We start from the raw sequence: 21,693 nt of genomic DNA on the forward strand, positions 1-21,693 counted from the left end.
AGACAGAAAATCAGAATCACATTACTAAAAGATGACAGCTTCCATGGCTGAACTGTCTGCCTTTTTTGACTTATGTTATTTTAAACTGTTTCAAGAGATTTTCTACACTCGTTGTCCTAAAAGTGTTTCCGTGTGCAGTAAAAAGAAACTTTTACTTGACACTTTTTGGTCGTCTCAGCTACCCAGGCCCTCACATACAACAGCAATAGAGAAGTTACTCATGCTTTTAAATTCAAGATGTGATGCGACCCTCGAAAGTCGCAGTTTGTCGTAAAAATAGTGAAATAATATTTATTTTTGTGAGAAAATGTTCAGTGATCTACGTATCTTATATATCTTCACTTACAGAATTGGCTTCACTCTCTTGCGTCAACATATCAATTTCCACCAGCTGCTCCAGGATCAGGCTGCTGTCACTCACCTGTAATGATGAGAAATAACACAATGAGTATAAATTAAATGATAAAATGAACATTATTGATGGCCTCCGATAACTTTAAGCATCGACACGAAACAGTGCATCGCTCACCTGCTCAGTATTCATGGAGCTCATCTGTCCCGACATCTGGTTCATGTTGCCACCGTTGCTCGCCATGACTCCCAGGTTCATGTTGTTGTTGCTGCTGTACATTCCTCCGTTGGGTTGTGTGGAGTATTGTGACTGGGACTGTTGTGGGTACACGCTGCAAAGAGGCAAACTGAGTCAATGATATTCACAAAAAGACTCAAATCATGTTCACGTGAGATCTGGTGATTTGTTCATCTGTTCTTACCTGTTGCTGGTGGAGATGTTGGCAGCTTGGGGCCATCCGTTGTGGTCGGTGCTCGCCTGGTAGCCCGGAGGTCCTCCCTGGTTCGGCCCCTGGGGTTGGGCTTGGCCCTGGTTCTGCTGCAGCATGGGGCTTTGACCCTGCCCCATCCTGGGGGACAGCAGCGGGCTCTGCGGGGTCGTGGCCCCACATGGAAAGCCTGATACTGGGTCCTGGTGTTGCTGCTGCTGCTGGCTCATTCCTACAGTGGAGCAGATAAAAGGGTCATAAGCTGCATGGACAGGAATGATAAGCAGTGTGGGAGAACCAGACAATAGTGTCTGAAACTAACTTGTAGTGTTTACTTGACAAAAATAGTCACCAAACAAAAGAAAGAGGAGGAAAGAGAAGATTTTTGTGCCCCCACAAGAGCTATTTTCCTAAAAAAAATGACTGAATGCTGTCTCCTGATTGGTTGATGAGGTAGAATCATGAAAAAGTGTAAATCTGAGTGTAGAGAGAGAAAATTCTACATTGTTGATTTGCACACAAAATCAAATCTAATGAAGAAAATACCTTCATCATGCAACCTTCAACCACACCCAACAAATTTAAAGAAAGGATTTCAAATGACTCCAACAGTCTGAACAAAGGTAATTATGTTTGATTACCGCCACCACAACAGAAAAAACAACTAAACGGCCCATGAAGCACACACAGACTACTGTGATGCCGCTGCTGTTCTCTAATAATATACCTGAACTGCTGAACTGGAAGGCACTGTGCTGTGATGGCGGACTCATTACCCCGCTGTACTGCCCGCCTACATTTCCCATCATGCCCTGGCTAGCCAGGTGATGGCTTGGGGAGAGAGGGGAGGAGAAGGGACTGGAGGAGCCGGGATGAGGAGGAGGAGGTGGAGGAGGAGAGGGCAGGCCGGTACCGTAGCTGGAGGCCGGGTAGGGGAACTGCTGCGGGTTGCCCTGCGGGAGCCGCGGGTTGGTGCCGCCCATGGGCATCGGTGTAGGAGCGGCGCCCCCGCTGGGCATGTTAGGCGGCATGTTGATGCCCTGGGTCCGCATCATCATGGCACGCTGCTGGTGCACGTGCTGCTGCTGTTGGCGTTGGCGTATTTGGTTGTTGAGGTACTCGCGCTGACGTTGGGCCAGCATCTGGGCGTTGAGGGTTCCCTGTGGAAAGAAACACAGGGAGGTGACACATTAATGAAATGAAACAGGATGTTCACAGGCTGCAAACAGGACTATACATGGGTATTTACTGATATATAATTCAGTCTGTTTAAGGCACATCTTACACATGTCAGGAACGCAAAACTAAGAACTAGAGGCGACTTAGGCCAACAGTTACGTCATCTCACGTCGCCTCTGTCAAAAACCTACACTTGAACACATCACAAAGACTACAGACCACGGACAACTAGCTCAGAAGACTGCACTGGGATATACAAATTGTTATAAAAAGGCAGCGTCTGCCTCATTTTCACACCCCTCTCGCTGTTATAGCCACTTCTAACCGAGAATATGTCTTAGTGTCACTAGTGTTTGCAAGCGAGGTGGAGTAGGAGAGAGTGAGAATGACGCATAGACTGACCTGGTTTGGTACATTAGACCGTAGAGGTAGATTCATGTTGGACACTCCGCTCATCTGGTTCACCATCGGCTGACGGTTCTACGTGGGGGACAGACAGAGCGCTTCACTGATTCATTGAAAATTATAGGAGACAGCAACAAACCACAAACACACATGTAGTTTTCAGTCTTTTAACTGCTCATCAACAGTCTCAAAAGTATAGAAATCTTGTGTGTCAGTGCTTCTCAAAGCCCAGGCTCTGCATATTCCACTCCCGAAGCACTAAGACTGTTGTGGTTTTAGTCTCGTCAGACTCCTGTAAGCTCAAATATTCAGAATGATACTGAATAAATCCACTGCGTGTATCATTGCCGTCTTACAGCATATTCCAAAGTGTTAAAACCTCCGCCTGAAATGACTCCTTCAAGTATCTGCAGATGGCAGATGGTTTATTTGGAGCTTTTCTTTCAAACTTTAACTTCACTTTCTCCCCACTGGCGCCAACTGAAGTGCAAAAGTCGTGTCTCACATCTGAACAAGCTGCTAACTTGTCAGAGCTATTTTAGTTTAATATACACAAGCTGTTTTCCCTCAACTGTCCACCAGGTGGCAGTCTGGACTTGAATATGTTGGAATGAAACCTGTAAAGATGGATGTTCAGAATAAGAAGGAAGCCCCCTTCAAAATTTAGGGACTAAACACAAAATACATATAAGTATAAATGCTAAATAAAAACAAAATGTCTTAAAACAAATAAAGTATTAGACCATAAAACTGTACACACAGGCCCTCGAAAGGGTCAAGTGTGTTAACAACAGTCACACGGGGTACATTCTGTGTGCGCAATTATCTTTATGAGAGTGTATTAATTTGTGTGTGTGTGTACATGTCATGTGTGTTCACTGTTAAGTGTCTCAGCAGCAGGGAACTGCTGATGAAGGCAGAAAGCTGAAACACATTTGTTCCTTTCTGGCTGCTGCTGTTTGGACTCGGTGAACCCTGTCGGCATCACGGCCTGCTCTGCTGCATCAAATATAATACAGAAAAAAAAGAGCAGAAAGCAGACGGAGGCTGCGCCTGTTGAGACAACCGTGTCGCTTTCATGTTAATGAGGTTTGGCAGTCGACTACGGATGAAAGACGGATTTAAACGTGTGTCAACACTTCCTAAGAGTGTTTGTATTTACAGGGAGCAAGAGAAAGATGTGTTTTGTTATTGTACTCAGGTATCGATAAGTAGAGCCCGACCGATATATCTGTCGGCTGATATTAAAGGACAATATCGGCCTCTCGCTGATTTATCGGTATCTGCGTATATGTTGGTCGATATTCTGCATTAGAGATCGTAATGCAAAAGATGTATTTACATATCTTTGTCACATCAAGTGTTTGATAATCACACTTAAGGCATCATTGCCAAAAAACATGTTTATAACAGCCGATATCAGAATGTTTTGCTCCCTAATATCAGTATCGGCCTCAACAAACAAGAATCGGGATCCCTCCTCTGTGGCTCTACCTGAAGTCTCTTTCATTTTACTTGACTTGAGACTTGACTTGCCTTAATTAAGGACTCGACTTGACTTGCCCGAGAAAAAATGGCGACAGAAAACAAAAAAACTTACATTTGCCTAAAAAGCAGCAGAAAATCTTGTTACTGTAATGAAATTGCCACAATCTGTTATTTTGCTCACTGAGCTGAAGTAAATTTATGCTGAGTTTGCATGAAAAGTTGCGAGCAGCCTCGACAGTACTGACAATCAAAACGATCAAACAGTCGAGCTACAACTAATAGTAGCCTCTGCCTGACCTGCCAGTAGTCACTTTGTCAGAATAATGATTAAAGTATTTGGTTCCACCCACCAGCTGGGCCTGGAGTCGGTGCTGCAGCTGGAGCCTCATGTTGTTGGGCTGAGGTGGCACTCCTGGATTCGGCCCCCCTGGCCTCATCCCGACCGGTCTGGGCCCCACGCTCCCAGGCATCCTCATCATTGGGGGGTAACCGGCGGGTGTCATCCTCTGCGGCACCATGTGGCCGCTCATAGAGGGTCCGTGGAACCCGCCATCGGGAGGCATGCCGCCGTAACCCGGCTGGCCACCGTAGTGTTGACTGTACATGAGAGGCTTCATGCTGGCCGCTGGGTCCGAGGAGCCGAGGTACTGGTCCTGGTCTGACATAGGCGCCTGCAGGGCGGGAAGACAGAAGTTTAGTGTTGTTACTCTGCATAAGAGGAACATTTCCACAACATTTCCACTTGTTTTCTCAGTTGTTGCTGTTTAAATTTTCAGTATTAGCTGCAGTCTTAGATTAAATTTGTATTTCTTAGATTGAGCCGTAGATGAATGACTGTTAAAAGGAAGCTTCAAACTGGTAAAAAAGTCAAACCAAATGCTTTCCAAGTGTCTTCTTATTGTTCTCCTGCCGGATGACTCTTGAGGTCAGGTCAAAGGGGCTCACCTGTCCAGCCAGCGTCGGGATTCCCAGCATCTTGTCGATCTCCTCCAGACCTTCGTAGTCCTTCAGCATCGAGCACAGCTGGCTCAGCAGGGCTCCTTCATCCGGCTGGCCCTGGGGCCCTGTCCCGCAGCAATCCATCCCGTCCCCCTGGGGGACACCGTACGGCGGCCTGGAAAGTAACTCCATGTTATTGTCACATCAGAGTCAAAGGGCCAAGATATCTAAACCTTAAAAGTGAAGCTCATGTCTAAGTTTTGTTGGTTGACTCTTATTTTGTGATTTAGGATGAAATGAATGCCGCACCTGCTTTGGTTTCCATAGTGATCCATAGCCATCATTCTGTCTGGCCATGGTGCAGTCTGATTGGGTGGAACGTGTTGCTGAGGGTACGGGGGCGTCGCCATCTCCATCTCTGAAGGGAAGAAAACAGCTCATGAAATATCAGAATCATTTCAGGTTGTGATGAGTTTGATGTCAGTGCGACTTCTCTTCTCACCGTTGCCCATCATCTGCATGTTGACCATGGCTCTGGATCCAGGCAGGCCTCTCGTCTGCATCGCAGTGTTCATGTTGGGGACCATGCGACCGGGTCCGACCCCCTGGCTCATCATCGGCCCCGCAGTGCCCCCCATGGGCACCTGTGGACCCCAGCCCTGCTGCATGGGGCCCCGCATCGACCCGTTATTCAGCATGCCTGGTTTGAGGAAAACAGAAATAATCAGACTTTGAGATAATTGGAGTCATTTTTTGTATCATTTTGTTTGAAGATATGACGTCAGCTTGTTTGTGTGAGTGTGTATTTGTTGCTACAAGCTGCACCACAATGACAACAGTATTTTTTAGGCAGAAGCGACGGGATACTATTTCTTTTCCGACCTGCATTGGCCATCGCAGCCTGGTTGGCCATGCCTGGGTGGGTTCCCATCATGCCTTGCTGCTGTTGCTGCTGCAGTAAGGAGTAGGGGCTGTTGTTCCTGTGCTGAGGAGGAAATGGCCTGGCAGCGTTGGGGTTGGGGCCCATACCGCCGTCCAGAGACGCGCTCCTGACAGGAGGAGCACCTCGACCTGGTTGGCCCGGCCTGGCACTGTTAAAGCCTGCTGGGCAAAAAGATAAGACTTTCTTTTATATATCCTGAGACAAAGATAAGATGAAGGTATTCTCTCATAGAGATTATAAAGATTTGTTCAATTAAACATCTTAAAGATCCAAAAACTGCCAGACGTACTCGCAGGGCCGATGGGAGGGAAGGCTCTGTGCTGGTTGGGGGGGCTGCTGCTGTTGCTGCTGTCTGTCATCTGCAGGATGTTGCTGATGATGGTCTGTTTGTCCACAGATGAAGTGGGCGGCACAGAGGAGGATGCAGATGAAGCAGAGGCTGGTCTTCTGACTGGCGGCTGGCTCCCAAACAGCTGCTGCTGGCCGCCACTCTGCAGGTCCTCCAGCAGGTCCTCCAGCTCACTGGACTGAGATCAGCCACAGGAAAAGACAGGATTAGAAGAAAAGTAGTTTTGCTCCATAAATAACACAACTTAACATCACCTGGCATTAGCACCAGTGTGACACATTCCTATAACCAAAACATTTTAAAGACATTATTTTGGGACAGTTTTTCATTTCTGGGTCTCAACAAATACTTCTGGAAATACTTCTGCTGAAATTCAAAGGCTAAACATCTCAGTCTTCAGGGAAAGAAGTGACTTTAGCTGCATTTTGGACTCCTGACTAAGCGATGGTTAGAAATGCTTTTGATTTGATTTTTGAACATTTCCCTCAGTGTTTCCCCAGCTGGGTCTTTTCTCATGTAAATTTGTTAATCCAGGCATACCACTGAATTTGATTATGCATGTTCATGATCACGTTTTATTCCTAAAACATGATCTTGCTTCTGAAGAAATGTTGTAGGCGGGATCACATGCAGGCTCTCTGAAATGCAGGAGATTCATCTGGTTTTGACAATAAAGAACCAGAGAAACTTTCAGCCCAGATTCTTCAAACAATTTGCTTCACACACACACCGAAAAAAATCCATCCTTATACGAATATAATATAAAATATGCATTTAGAAAACAGTATTCTTCATCCGTTTTGTTGTTTAATTAATGAAATAACTGAATGGTATCGTGGATAAGTAGCGAGACAACAATAACCAAAAGAAAAGAAAATGTCATGTATTGAGAGCAAGATATCAAAATCTGATAAAACCCCCTTCAGTATTACACTGTAGTTTAACCTGCAAAACACACACACACACACACGCAGAGCACTGACAGGAATGGTTTCCTCCGGCCGTTTGGCTGATGAATAGAAGAGGAGCTAAAAATAAACCGCCGGCACTAATGAGGTCATGTGTGATGTACAGTAAGACACACAGTCACAGCTCTGTTTAGCCACAGCGTACACACACACACACACAAACACACACAGTGAACATAGCATGGACACGCATCAAGGGTAGTATGTCGTCAACCGAAGCACTACTGTTGGTCGCTATTTTACAAACATCGAACTGTTCTCGCATTGATCCTCAAATAATCTGTTGGTTTATACATAAAAATAATCAAATAAATAACTGTAACCTTGAATATTAGCACAATTACTTTAGCTTTGACTGCTAGCCCAGGCAGAGTGGTGCCACCTCGGCTGAGTCTTGCTTGTACTACCTGTCAGTGTAAACAGTTACAGTGGGTGCATACTAAACATTGTGATGATATGCAGGCTCAGGTATCATGCCTGATATAGTATCAGTTAGCTAACAGGTTGCCAGCTTTGACAGTGAATAAGGATGCAAATTTGCTTTGAAAAACATTGGGGATTTTAGTGGATGACTAAAGTTTCCCACAGCTTCCAGAAGATGTTAGTAACAAGTCAAATCTTACTGGTTTCACTTTTAATTTACTCCTTCATACCAAACATACAAACAACATTGTACAGACACAGGCCATTACTTTCAATGGAGATTGCTGCCGTCCTCTCCTAAGTAACCGCCACAGGGACGTGCATTGCCTTGTTTTTTTCTGGCAGGTTTAGAGGTCAAAGATCAACTAAATTCCTCTTTGCACTGGAGAGAAGAATGGAGGAGAAGTTTGTACCTCTCTTAGTAAAGCATGTCAGAAAATAACAGAGAGGATGGAAGTGAAATGGCATGGAGAGGATGAAAAAGCAAGTTTCTGGCATCACCAAAACAAACTCAACAAAGCAGCACTTTAATCCGAAAACTTCAAACCAAACCATCCAGGACGGGAGCCTCTGAATGGCAACCTCCCGTCCGTCCGGCAGCAGCCTCCGCCATCCGGAGGCACAACTACTGTCAGACTTTTGAACCTCAGTCGTCTGCCTTCAGCCCCTTCCTGGAGCTAACTTCAACACCTGCAGTTTAAACAAGCCAGACATCACTCTGAAGTGGCTACACTTTGTTGTGTTTAAACTAAGCCAACACAGTAAAAGAGGGAGTGCTACACTCTAAAATATCGGCGCTGCTGAAACCATTAGTTTGTTTGGGATTACCACTCGTAAACTCCTTTTAAACAAGAGACACAAGTACAACAAAGGTCTACTAAACGCAAGTGCAACTCACACTGGACCCGTCTATTTTTAACCGAGACTCCAGCCCGCTGTACAGTTTCATCAATCTCACTGCTAAATCATGAATTAGGTTAAATTATTTTTATATGTCATTATCATCAAACTATGATTTCCATCCTGAGCAGAGACACGTTCACCAAAGCTGTGAATCGTCCGACCCATATTCAAATCAACTAGGGAGGAGAGCTGTGAGCCTGCGTCAGTGTCCGTCTGAATCAAATATGAGAAACGTGTTAATCAAGCACACAGACTCTTGAACATATTCTCTTTAGGTGCCCACAGGGACTATTTTATCTACCACCTTTTAATCCTCAAAACCTGGACAAATAAAAGCAAAACCATCAGCTCAAAATGACAACTTCCTTAAAACAATCACCACAACTATTGGTTTCAACGGGATCTGAAATAAAACAGCCCATCCATCCCTACGTCCTCCCTACATGGCTTATCTAGCTCTTTATACTACGTTTGTCCTTTGTTCTCGTCATTATCGCCCCCTGCTGGTACTGCACCTTCATACACGTGTGTACTTTTAACGCTTCGGCGTTGCAAACCGCTACACGCTATCCTCTGGTGGATCATTACTTAAATCATGATCAAGATCAAGATTATCCAGCGAATTATTTTCTGCCAATCCACTGACAGGTTAACCATTACAACACTAAGCACGAGTATCACTGTCAACAACACTGACCTGGTCCGGCATGTTGAAACCCGCTTCCTGTTTCTCTGTCTTAACATTGGACAGCTTCGGTCCATCGCCAGGTTCCATCTTGATGGCTTTATCCAGTATGCCATTATCATCCCTATCCAACAGATAGCGAAGCAACGCGTTGTCCTTCTTTTTGGGGCTTCCTGGCTCCTGTTTCAGTTCGCCGAGGGCGGCCATGCTGTCCCCCGATGCGGACTCTGGACCCATGGCGTCTTTTCCAGTAGCCTCAGCCGTTAGCTTGGCCAGCTCCACAGGCGAGGTGCTGGTCTGCAGCAACCTGTGGAGAATTTTGTGTTTCTCCTTTAACGAGGTGGAGTGGTTGTTATGCCCAGCCCCACCCATACCCCCAATCCCACCATCCTTACAGTCCTGGTCATCCCCCAGGGCTCGCGTTGGTGAGCAGGGATCAGAGGGTTCTAATTTGGTGGTGAGGAGCTGGAGCAGCTTAGTGTGCCCTTTTGTGTTCAGAAGGCGATTTTGGGCGTCGCCGAGCTCCCCTAAGCTTCCATCACCTCCAAAGCTGTCAGGGTCATCGTCTCTCCCCTCCTCCTGCTCACCCTCTTGGCTTTGTGATGACAACAAGTCGTGCTGCTCCTCAAAAGTTCCAAATAAGTCAGCCTCTAAGCTGGGATTGTTCTTGGCTGGCTGGCTACCAGCGCTGCTACTGTCAAGAGGGCTCTGACGGCCAACTGGCTTTCTGTCAGGTGACTCTGGATGCTGGCCCTCAGTGAGGCCCTGGGAAATCCTGTGGCCCTGGGTGAGGGCCTGCAGTGCACTAAGGGAATTGAACCCTTGGCTATTTCCTGTGCTGCTGCACACAGACGCTGGCGAGTGGAGGCCGGCTGCAGGAGAGAAAGAACCTGGTGGATGTTGGGGGAGGTGAGGGCTACCGCAGCTACTGCTGCTAGCTGCCATGCTGGGGCTCTGGCGATGACGAGGAGACAACATGGCACCCTGGGCCCCTGAGGTGACGCTGGGGCTTCCGTGGGCTGAAGGGCTGCCCAGTTTGAGTGCGTGGCTGCTTCCCTGAGGCGTGGACGCCCGACCTGATGCTGCCCCAAAACCACGTCCAGGGGCACTTGAGACTGTGGTGGAGTGGTGTGTGTTGCTGGTGACACTGGCATCAGGGGAAGGGGAGGGACCACTCACACTGGTTGGCGTCATTGGCTTGGCCATGCCCTGCTCTGCGGCCATGCCACCCATGTTCTCCCTGAAGGAAAAGAACACAGACGCATGAATCAGACATTTTGAAAATGATGTTGTTAGTAAACAGCACAGGCGGTCCGTTAATGTTCCCTGACGAGCAAGGAACCAATAAGGCACTTAAAATGTAGCGACTGCCATCTTGTACCATATTGGCGCTTGTACGTTACTAAAATACAGTTTGGCTGAGACATTAACACCCACAGTGACTGAAATCAGACAACAACACTTTAGATAAGTAAACCAGACCTAAGTTGGCATCCATATAATATTTTGTTTGTGTACACTCCCAACCACTTCTACATAATTCTTGACTAGGTCTAATAAGTAATTTAAGCCATTGAATTTCAAAATCTGGCACCGGTTCTTAAACAAGCATGACCCATTTTAAAATAATCAGTGATATTCTAACTGGTCTTTTTTTTGGTAAATGTCATTCAATAGCATTTTGGATTCAGTAATAATAAACTATGGAGAGGTTAAACAACTCCCTTTCTTTCAGCTTCAGTTGTGTCATTACATGAAACAGAGAGCGGCTCTGGAACAGTGCACACAACTGAGAAAACAAAGTTGTAACGAGGTCTAAAGCCGTAACAGAGAGAGAGCTTTAAACATGGGTTGGCTTCAGCCACACACCAAACACACAAAGCTCCGATTGTGCTGAATGCTGCAGCGATAATTTTGAATGTGAAACTTGTGGAAGTAAAAAGGCCAAGTTCTCGCCATTGATCTCCGAACGCTCCGGGTAACAGTCCTGGCATTGTTTTCTGACCGCTGTCCAATTGCTGACTCTGAATGGTCATACCAAAAGGCTGGATGCTGGTTGAGTCGCAGTCGCTCCCGGTGGTGGGAGGGAGGGACGGAGATACTGTAGACTGGACTGACTGGTAGTGCTTGTGTCAGTTTTGTCAATACATGTGGTGGCGGTTCTGAATAACAGGCTCTTTGTTCTTAAACCACATTACTGTGTCCCTCCAGTTTGTCTAAATCAAAGGAAAACTGCAAACACTGAGAGAAACATGTGATACACACACAGACTGACAAGGGGAAAGAAAAGGAGGGAAAACGCTGCAAATAATATCAATTATCTTTTAATATTATAGTTTTATCAAAATGAGTAACAAGTCAGTTTTATGGAAGGTTAGTTTAGGTAAACTCCGGGGAGCATTTAATTTAACTCCTCAAACCTTAACGTTATCATTGCATCTACTGATTTTGAGAGTGGTATGAAGCGTCTTCTGGATTGACTCCCTGCAGCTATAAGAGAGTTGCTTACTGTCACGTTTTAGTTCTTGTAGCTCAAGATGATTTATGTGAAATCTGCATTTCTTACATGAAAGATACTACAAATAAAGTTTATTATAACTTATACTAAGCTAACCTATAAGTGTAACAAAAATAAATGAATATAGACGTATTAAAAACGTATATTGGTTCATTTACTACATGTACACACTGCACATCAAGTTTGTTTAATAGCCACAAATGTTAAATAGGTTAAGAATAGTTTTCAGGGGGCTTAAATCATGTGTCTTTCACTGGATTCAGCAGAACATAAACTTAAACCATGAAGCTAAACCTTAACTGAACTGATATAAGAGATTCAGTCCATTTCTAGAGAGGCAAATATTGTCAGACATCACGGACGTGATCAGAGTCACATCCAAAAAGACTTCAGAGAAAGACTTCAGAGACAGAGTGGGGTGTGGGTGGGTGGTACCTGTGCAGGATGTGCAGGGACATGTAGAGCTGTGGTTCGTTGGTGGCTGGAGATCGAACCAGCTTGCTCTTGGTGTGAGCGGAGACGATGGTGCCGTCTGCCAGGGAGAATCTGTACAGAGGGCTGAGCGCATGGCCGTTCCTCAACACTGCACAGAGACAAAGACATAAAATCACATTTATTACAAAACACATCCCTTCAACATCATAACAGGACTGTGAACGAGACAGAATATGATGGTTCCTACAAACTGATTCCCCAAAAAGAAATTAAGAAAGAAGCACAAAGACTCCAAAGAAGCTGTAAAAATTTCCAGTAAGTTTTGCTGATCAGTTACAGGCTGCAAAGTGAGCTGATCGTACTCACCATCTTGCATGTGTTTCTTGGCGAAGGAGATCTCCCCTTCATTCTGCAGGTGAAACCTCTGAATGCACCGCCGGACCAGGTCCTCCCAGCCCGGCTTCATGGACGCACGGAGCAGACTGGTGTCAAGGGACGTGATCTTACCTGGACGGGTAGAAAACCTTATGTTAATAGATTACTGTCACGTTTTAGATGTTTGTCTGTATATGAAGTGGGGTAAAGACTTCCAGCCCGTATGTCAGCAAGCAACATTAATCACACGACGCATTAACAGTAGAACGTCCTCTTTCTGTCCTACCTTGAAGGTCCTGTCGCGTGGTGAAGCTCTCGTACGTGGGCATCACAGGTCTCTCTTTGACGGGGACTCTTCTTGCCACACAGATGAGACACGACTGGAAATCTGCATGATTGGAAAAATCAAAATAACCCGTCACTAACTAGCACAACAGGATTTATCATGTATGTAAGAATAAAGGTGAGAGTGTGGCTGTTACAACAACAGCATGATTTTAGTTGTGAGTGGAGAGAGTGTGTGTTTGTGTCAGTGTGAGCTTGCTCTCCCTCTCTTGGGCGGTCTTGTGCAGGCTCTCCACCTGTTATAGCTTCAGAGTTTTCCTCATTAAAAACACAAGGCAATTAGGTCTGCCTTATTAATCATGCTGTCTGACTTTCTGTCTGTACCTTGATGAAGATATATGCTTCAAACGGTATGGAGCATCTGCACGTAGCACTGAAAGCTGATGTGCACCTCTTCAAAAATGAAACTATATGTTGAGGCTAAGGTGGCGACAGAGATACATGTGAACTGTAAGAACTGTGATCGGTCAGCAGGGACTGAAGTTTCTTGATGAGAGTCAAGATGGCATTAGGTAAGTTGAAATAAAATGGTTACGCTATCTCTGTCTTTTCAGTAACACGTCTAGCAATCTCCTAAATCTTGAACTACGCTTCATTCTCATCCTCATTTTTCAACCACAACTATACTGTCGCATCAAAATCAACTTCAGCATGAAAACCAACCACTGCGTTAACAACAATGTCAAGACCTCCTAATATGAGACTAAGCCTGCGTTTTAACATCAGCTCAACCTTAGTGTCAACCTTCAGCCTCTCCGTCTGTCCACCAGACATCCTCCTCCTGTCGGGGGAGAGATTGGCACAATATCTGGTTGTCAGACATCTAAAATTAGAGTGCCAGACAGATTCTTTTCCCTAGTGTGTATGTGTGTGTGATAAGATAAGATGGGAAGATGACAAAGTGCCATGCACTAATTAGTCTCTCTCGGTAAATGGGAGGACAAGTAGAGAGGAGTGGTGATGAAAGGAGGACAGTACACAAGAGACTGGGAAAGTTGGGATTGAAAAAGTGATAGGGAAAGGACAGAAAGTCATGACAGAGATTGAAAGATGGAGAAAAAAGAAAGTAGCAGCAAGAGACAACATGTATGAAAGGAAGGACAAGGGAAACATGGAATAACAAAAGAGGGACCAACTCAAGAGAGGCAGAGCAAGTGAGCGCAAAAGGAAAGCGACAAAGAAGACAGAGAGAAAATCTAAAATTTAATCCAAGTGAAAGAGCAAGAGGGTAATATACAGACAGAGAAAACGAGGAACGAATAAGATGTAAGACAAACAAGCAACGGAGATGGAATAAAACCTGTTAGACAAAAAAGACAAAGTAGGACAATACCTTCTCCTTCTTCCTTGATAGACTTGGGTTCGGAGACAGCGAAACACTGCATGGTCTCGTACTTCTGCTGCGACGCGTCCTGCTGGTCAGACGCCGGCCTGGCTTCGCCGTCGGCATGAGGGTTGATCAACATACGACAGTTGAAGGTGTGGCTGTTCCTGTTGGACGAATCACTGCTGCGATGATTGACTGGGAGATCAAGACAGACAACAACACATGTTAGCATGTTGGCACCCAGAGTGCCTGCATAAACATTGCAACGCCAAAACCACCCAGCTGATGACAGAAGATTAACCTAATGTGGTCTGGTGTTTCATCATGATAAGACAGAAGTGTTTATGAGGCTTTTGATTGAGGAGCCCTGGTGTGGTATCTCACCTGCCAACAAAATGATGAACTGAGTTTGAGGATTTTACTCTTATCAGACCACAAATGGGACAAGAATTAGGTTGGAAAAACAATAGAAAACACAACTTTATAACTTTATTGACTGATTTTGGTAAAACTGGATCACATATTGGGGAGAAAATATTTTCTGTTGGTCTCACTGCCAGCTCTGCTCTGCCTCAACTCTTGATTTACAGATTTTCTGAAAGGACAGGAAGCTTTACCTGTTGCTAAAGTAACCGCTAACTTGCGTCATTGTTTTTCCCACATGTATTCCTGGAAGACTCACTTCTGTTCTGCCTCTGATTGGGTTAACTAACCCTCTAACCCTCTTAATCTAACCAAACTTACCAAAACACGAGCCAATCAGAGGCAGAGTACTGAGGTCTGGGAAAAAAAATTAAGCATCAAGGCTTTCATCACACGGGAAATTGGCGTGGTTACATGTAAAGTAGGTTGTAAAAACGATAGAAGTATCCCCTTGTGCTGGCTCCATTTATCTACATTTATCTCGTGCACATGAATTAACCAAAACATCAGAATGAATTGTATCTCCTGCGCATGCAACTAGTAGTGAACTACCAAATGAAGGAAAGAGTGATCTGGGTCTGTCATGATGACAAAGCCACGTGAAGAAATTCTCATTCACTGCTGCCACCAGTTAAGGACCTCCAATATGGTGGCCACATTATCTTAATCCCTCCTCCATCAGAAAATATTCCGCTGTTTCTTACCCAGACTCTTGGGCAGGAGGTTCTTGACGAACTCGGTGTGATCTCCAACGTGCAGCACGCTGTAGACGCTGGTGTTCATCAGCTCTTCCTGCTGGTAGCGCAAATACTGGCTGACGTTCTCCGAGACAAACACTATGTTGCCCTCCATGTTGACCACGAAAAAGAAGCCATCCAGGGCCTGAGGGGTGAGGAAAAAGTGAGAGGGCAGAGGAGACAGAGGAAAGGAGAAGACGGGAGGGCATAAGGAGAAGAAAAAGCAGGAAAGACAGAGATAAGAGCCGTGAGGAGAAAATGGAAATATAAAAAAGAAGGTGGGATGTTGGGTAAGTTTGTAAGGAGGGAAAAGGAAGAGGAGAAAGTGGAGGGAGATTAGAGAAAGAAGCATTTAGCCAGAGGGAAAAGAAGGGATAGAAGAAAATTAAGACAGAAAAAGGTAAGAGGGATAAAGAGAGGAGATTGGATGTTAATTAAAGTTCATTTGAACTTTCCACCCAAAGCTGATTAGACTCAATTAACAGAAGTGAATGTGAAACTTGAGGTTTTACTCCTCCAGTTTGGGTTCTGCTGCCTGCTAAAAATACCATTAAAGTTTAACCATTTGTTGCCATTTTGCATGAGAAAAGTTGGCTCTGGATATTTTTTTATTTTTGTCTTCACTGCACACTATAGTGATTGACTCATATTTGTTTTAATAAGGCTGATACTGATACAGATAATTGGTAATCAGGGAGATCGATACAAAAATACTGTAACTGAATCGTAGTGTCAAAATTTGGAATTACCAGGGATGAAATGTAATTAAGTACAAATGTACTCTAACTTTAAGGTATTTGTACTCCTCTTTACACTTCCACTTATTAGATATTGTGCTTTCTACTCTACTACAGTTATTTGACAACTTAAGTTACTTTGCAGATCAAGATAATTAATACTTTGGTAATCTTTGGCATCAGAGCTAAAGGAGTACAAATATAGCAAAAAATACACAGATTTCAGATATTTAGAAAAATGCAGATCATAATCAGTTACCAGTCTATTCCTAGTAAACTACATTGAACAGTGTCTTTATGCATTTTGGTTCTGTGTGGACATAAAATGTGTCTGTTCCTTCTAAAATAAATCTTGGCATGCGTTTGGTATGGTGTTGTGAGAAGTGACACAAATTAAAGCAGCTCCTTAATTATGTTAAAAATGTCAAAGTTGCAGTGTGCTGCAATAATTCAAGGTATAACAGCGAGTCTACAGTGGCCTCTCTAGCACTCTTCCCTTTCTTTCATTCCTCCCTACTCAGCATTTTGCACCTATATGTACAGACAGTGATTTGTCCTTTTGTCACATGGCTACACAAGCCTCCTACTGTACGTCTGCCTGCTTATCATAGTAAGCAACCAGTGTTGGTGTAGAAAAGAATTGAATAGAACAAAATAGAATAGAAATGGTCTATAACAACATCTCAGTCAACGCTGTGGCTGGTGAAAGCTGTATAAAGCTGTGTGTGTGTGTGTGTGTGTGTGTGTGTGTGTGGACAAGCTCCTCCCCTCCTCTTCTAATCTGGCTTTTCAGAAAAGGTATTTATACCTCATTGGGTCCCATGTTATACGTCACCACACACACACACACACACACACACACACACACTAGAGTAGGCTTGATGACGGCATTGTCGCTAGCCAGAGGACCACTTATCTCTCTGCGTCACTGTAAAGTGCAACTCTGTTTAAAGTCAGACAGACGCTCCACCAGCTCTAAACGAGTTGCAGACGGCAGCATACATTAAACCCTGCAGCCTCACTGAAGACATATTTCTTTTTCAAAGTACTTTTACAACAATTGCACTACTATAATGGGGGCATTTGGAGCAACACAAGAGCTCTTACAATAATTCTCACATTAAAGAAAATACTGCTGCCCCATTTTGGATCGTAAAATGATTTAATTCAACCAGTTCTCCCTTTCTGTTGTGAAGAGAAAAACTTGTCTGAATAATCATTCTTCTGTGTTGAGACACTATCGCTTTGACCTTTAGACTCTTTTCCTCAGAGCATAAAAACAGAGGAGGACCAAAGTTTAGCTCGACATACCTCCAGCATCATGGGCCCAAGGGCGTCTTTATCAATGACACCCTGTCCGGTGGAGGAGACGTCGGCCTTCTGCACCTCCTCAGCATCGGCCACTGGAGCTTTTTCTGTAAAAAGAAATGAGAGACATGAAAAAGAGGGGGTTAAAACACTGGAGATGTCTCCAGTTTCAGTGTTTGCAAACTGTCTCTGGCCGCTTTTAAAATGAATTTCTTTTTATGAGGAGAACTAACATCAAACAGCAAATAAAAAATAAATCCTGAACAGCCCAGTTGCCAGAATAAAATGTTGTTACAAACCTTTTATGCCTCTGCAAACCACGTACTGTATATGTTCAAATTTGTAGGTATCATACGTACAATGTCAACATTTCTACAATACATTATATGTATATGAGCTGACTCTCATGTCAGAAGGTGACGGGGCTGGCAGTGCAGTTAAGGCTGGGTGAGAAGGCTGCAAAGCTGGAACGTTTTAACATGTGTAAGCGTGAAACCACTGGATATTTTTGACGAGACATCGGGACATTTTCCTGCCCTGTTTGTGAAAGCGTTATCTCTTCCTAACCCTAACCAAGTGGTTTCTTGAGAACGTTGTCAGAACATAAAAAATGAAAACTGCACCTAAAGAAATATAAAGTTGCAACATAGAGACACAAAGTTTCAACCCTGCGGTTTGCAGAAACATACAGCGTCAACATGTATTCTGGCTATTGAGTTGTTCTGAAAGTAAAAAAAAAGAAAGAAAGAAAAATCATCCATCCAATTTCTGAGAACTGAAGAAAAAAACGTTACAATGTATTTTAAAGGAATTTAGTGAATGCATGACTCACTAATGATGTGGGGAAATTGCATGTGAAAAGTTCAGGCCAACATCAAAAGGAAGGTTGTTATCGAATGAAGTAACTGACTGTTTACCACACGGCGTGTTTGTAAGAGGGAAGCTTTTTCTTCAGCGCTGCCTCTTTGCGGATATTTTCCTTTCACGGAAAACACTGACAGTGTTGTTTTTGTCATGATGTCGCCCTCGGGCCATCACACGCCCCCTCTCACACTTTCGCTGATCACATTAATGGCTAGTACTTCAATTTATACTTTCTGCTACTTTAAACCAACTCTGCCACCCATGTGATGAAACACTATCAAGTCTGCAGGTTTGAGTTCCTGGAATGTCGTGGAGAGCAGGTATCACCGGGCTAATGTGCGGTACATTACACACATTTAGTCATACTAGAGGCCAGTCTCCACTCTCCTCACTGGCTGTACCACTGGACTGTTAAGCCTCCCATGGCCCCATTAGGCCACATAGCTGACATTCCTGATGTGGGACCAGAGCTGTACAGAGTCATCAGCCCTTAAACCCTGTCACTGTAGAGCCCGGAGTGGCAGTCATGTAGGTTGGAGGGTATTAAAGTCACAGTACACTTTTTTTTTTTAATCAATAAATGTAATAGACATGAGCCTAAATTCCTTAATTTTGTGTAACACTTCCTGTAGACGTGCCTCAGTAGTGTGACCAGCTATCAAGTTAGGGAGAGCTGACACAAAGATGACAATTACAGCAAAAACATCATCAGACGATGATTCGCACTGCAAATGAAATCATTGAACAGATGTCACGTCACACCTCATGAAAATGGCAGACCTATCGATCGTTTACGTTTCATGTCATCAAACTGTATTATATAAGACAGGACACAAAATTATAAAGACAATGTGATAAAGGTGACTTGGGATGAGTAACCTTAATTGCTCCCTGCACTGAAGCTGTTATATCCATCTGTGATCTCTTCAAATCCACCAGACTACTTTGATAAAAACAGTAATTTTACTCTTGCAGAACAAGGGACTTACTAATCTACCGCTGCCATGATCGGTTAGTAAATGTATAACTTTGTTGTTTAAATGTATTAATACATCTGAACTGACAGACAGGCAGCTAAGATGAACCCAGTGAAGGCGACCTCTCTCTCCCTATCAGCGAGACGGTCAGTGCTGCAGTGCGACCCCAGAGACAAGCTGGTGCATTTTTTCTGCCAGTCCTGCTCGTTCTGTGCTAAGTATCATCTTAACGTGATAATATACACATGCTGTGTTGTTTATCTGACATCTCCGGTGCATGTGAACGGCTCGTTAACAGCTTAGTATATCCTCCAGCTTGCAGTATTGACAGATGCACAGCTCATTAGCTCTCAATAACTACCAACTCACAACGAAACGCCAATACCAAACGAGATAATTCCTATTTTTTCCACGTATTTTATATTTACAGCTTTAAGCATCCTTCACAAATCTTAAAGAAATCAGTGCAGTAAACGTCAACGACTGATATCAGGTTGATGCCATCACAATTCTGAATTTCTTTTATAAACTTGTGTGCATAATTCACCGAGAACAAAGGAGGTCAAGAAGTTACACAGTCGACATCATACTGGATCGTGAATGTGGCGAGTTTTGGCCGAGCAAACAATATTATTTTCTTTCTGTGGCAGCTTAAAAACTCTTTGCTCACAGCTGCAACGACTTCATAACAAGTTAAAAAAAATAAAAACAAACCCTTATTAAATACTGCAATCAAACTAAATGCATTAATACTCAAGTTTCCATCAATCCATTGTTTTAGTTGTATGACCTTCAGGAGTTTTGTGCTTTAGCTTGTAAACTTCTTATTCAGTTTTCCTGTGTAACACTTTGCCATATGTTATATATAATACACACACACACACACACACACCCCTTACATATGGCCGCATTCTCAAGTAAGCTTTTCGGCGACACACACACACACACACACACACACACACACACACACACACACACACACACACACACACACACATATATATACAGTATATACACGCCATTTATTATTAGGTACTGCTGTTTTTCCAACGGTCTGAGCACAGGGACAACTGCTGAGTTGACAGAAGTGGAAGCACACACACACACTCATCTTCCATCTATAATACGACCCTGCAATTAAATGGGACTTGTGGGACAAACACACACCCTGCTAAGTCGTTTGACACACACACACTAACTCACACACTCACACAGAAGAAAGCACCGTTCTATTTGCTTTTCGTCTGTGTAAATGTTCTGTCTGTCCACCAGGTGACTGCGCTAAAAGCTAAGCTGTAGTGATTCACACGTTTCTAATGGTCCAGGTTTGTGTACTTATTCCAAAACTTTTCCTTCATATCAGCTCATTGTGTGTCAAAATCCACATCATTGGTTTAATACTAAGTCGACCAGCTGAAGTCGACCAGACAGCTGTGTGACTTGTGTATCATCTGTGTGTGTGTATGCGTGTGTGCTTGTGCTTATTCAGCTGTTGTTTTCAGACACAAACAGTGCTAAAACAAGTGGACGCCGACTGGCTGACCGCAGGAACAAAAAAGGATGAGAAAACTAGTGATGGAAAGAGGGAAGAAAGGAGAGGAAGAGAAGGGGGTGGAAGGAGGCGAGAGGATATACAGTAAGGGTGAAGAGTAAGGAAAAAGAAAAAAGGAAGAGAAAGAATAGAAAATAGAAAATAAAAAAGGGACAAGGAGGAGAGGAAAGGAAAGGACAAAGATGGTTGAGGAAAGATGAAAGAGAAAGGAAAGGAAAGGAAAAGATAGAAAATGAAAAGGAAATGAAAATGGTGGTAGAGGATGGATGGAAGCTGGATAGGAAAGAAAAGATAAAAAAAAAGGACAGGGAGGGGAGGGAGGAAAGGACAAAGCTGTTTGAGGTATGATGAAAGAGACAGGACAGAAAGGAAAGGAAAGGAAAGACGAAAGAAAGAGAAAGGGACTGCAAAGGAAAAGGAAAGGACAAAGTATTTGAGGAATGACGAAAGATGGACAGAACGGGAAAAGAAGGAAGGAAATAAATATATATGGGGAGGAAAAAGTGTAAGAAATTAAAGGACATTAAATGAGAAGGATAGTTTGTGGAAGGGTGAGAGAGGGATCTGAGAAGTAAAGGGAAAAGTGGAGAGCAGATAAAGAAGGTGAAAAGGACGGTTAAAAGAAGGGAAGGTGAAGGAAAGGAGAAAACAGAGATGAATGGAGGGGTTAGGGAGGTTGGGAGACTGAGCTGAGGGCAGCTCTGCCTGACTTACATCATGTTGGTCAGAGTTACATAACAGCTCTGCCTCGGTCTGTCTCACCATCACACACATTATTATTACAGAGTCTGTATTAACAGTCGCATATAGTTCAGTTTGTTGACATGGCAGATTTGGTTAAAAATGTGGTTCACAGAGTAAAAATGAGGCTGTGTTCAGAAGCATTACCTGTGAGGAGCCCATAAAAGTATTATTATAAAATTATCTAAGACTCTTCACCTCCGACAACCACATTCATTAGAAAATCTACTTTCCTCAACTCGGTTCTGCTCTGTTAAAATAGATTCCTGGCTGACTGCTTCTTTGAAAACAGC

At 43.9% G+C, this 21,693-nt stretch overlaps 1 protein-coding gene across 4 annotated transcripts in view; it reads right to left on the bottom strand.

Moving 5' to 3' along the window:
• Positions 1 to 21,693, bottom strand: part of LOC141016280 (nuclear receptor coactivator 2-like) — a 52,153-nt gene that overhangs the window by 4,447 nt on the left and 26,013 nt on the right. For 2 of the 4 annotated variants that reach the window (XM_073490544.1, XM_073490542.1), the window contains 18 exons: positions 17,270 to 17,373; positions 15,189 to 15,366; positions 14,068 to 14,256; positions 12,676 to 12,777; positions 12,381 to 12,521; positions 12,015 to 12,162; positions 9,074 to 10,301; positions 6,023 to 6,260; positions 5,673 to 5,891; positions 5,293 to 5,490; positions 5,100 to 5,208; positions 4,797 to 4,965; positions 4,202 to 4,522; positions 2,361 to 2,438; positions 1,507 to 1,939; positions 774 to 1,011; positions 530 to 683; positions 347 to 421 (listed from right to left, as the gene is read on the bottom strand). In XM_073490544.1, coding sequence (XP_073346645.1) covers positions 347 to 421; positions 530 to 683; positions 774 to 1,011; positions 1,507 to 1,939; positions 2,361 to 2,438; positions 4,202 to 4,522; positions 4,797 to 4,965; positions 5,100 to 5,208; positions 5,293 to 5,490; positions 5,673 to 5,891; positions 6,023 to 6,260; positions 9,074 to 10,301; positions 12,015 to 12,162; positions 12,381 to 12,521; positions 12,676 to 12,777; positions 14,068 to 14,256; positions 15,189 to 15,366; positions 17,270 to 17,373 — 4,322 coding nt within the window. The remainder of the gene's footprint in view (positions 1 to 346; positions 422 to 529; positions 684 to 773; positions 1,012 to 1,506; positions 1,940 to 2,360; positions 2,439 to 4,201; positions 4,523 to 4,796; positions 4,966 to 5,099; positions 5,209 to 5,292; positions 5,491 to 5,672; positions 5,892 to 6,022; positions 6,261 to 9,073; positions 10,302 to 12,014; positions 12,163 to 12,380; positions 12,522 to 12,675; positions 12,778 to 14,067; positions 14,257 to 15,188; positions 15,367 to 17,269; positions 17,374 to 21,693) is intronic. The other 2 variants (XM_073490545.1, XM_073490546.1) reach the window with 2 other exon arrangements.

This window comes from Pagrus major, chromosome 21 (assembly GCF_040436345.1).
Source record: "Pagrus major chromosome 21, Pma_NU_1.0".
Lineage (NCBI taxonomy): Eukaryota > Metazoa > Chordata > Actinopteri > Spariformes > Sparidae > Pagrus > Pagrus major.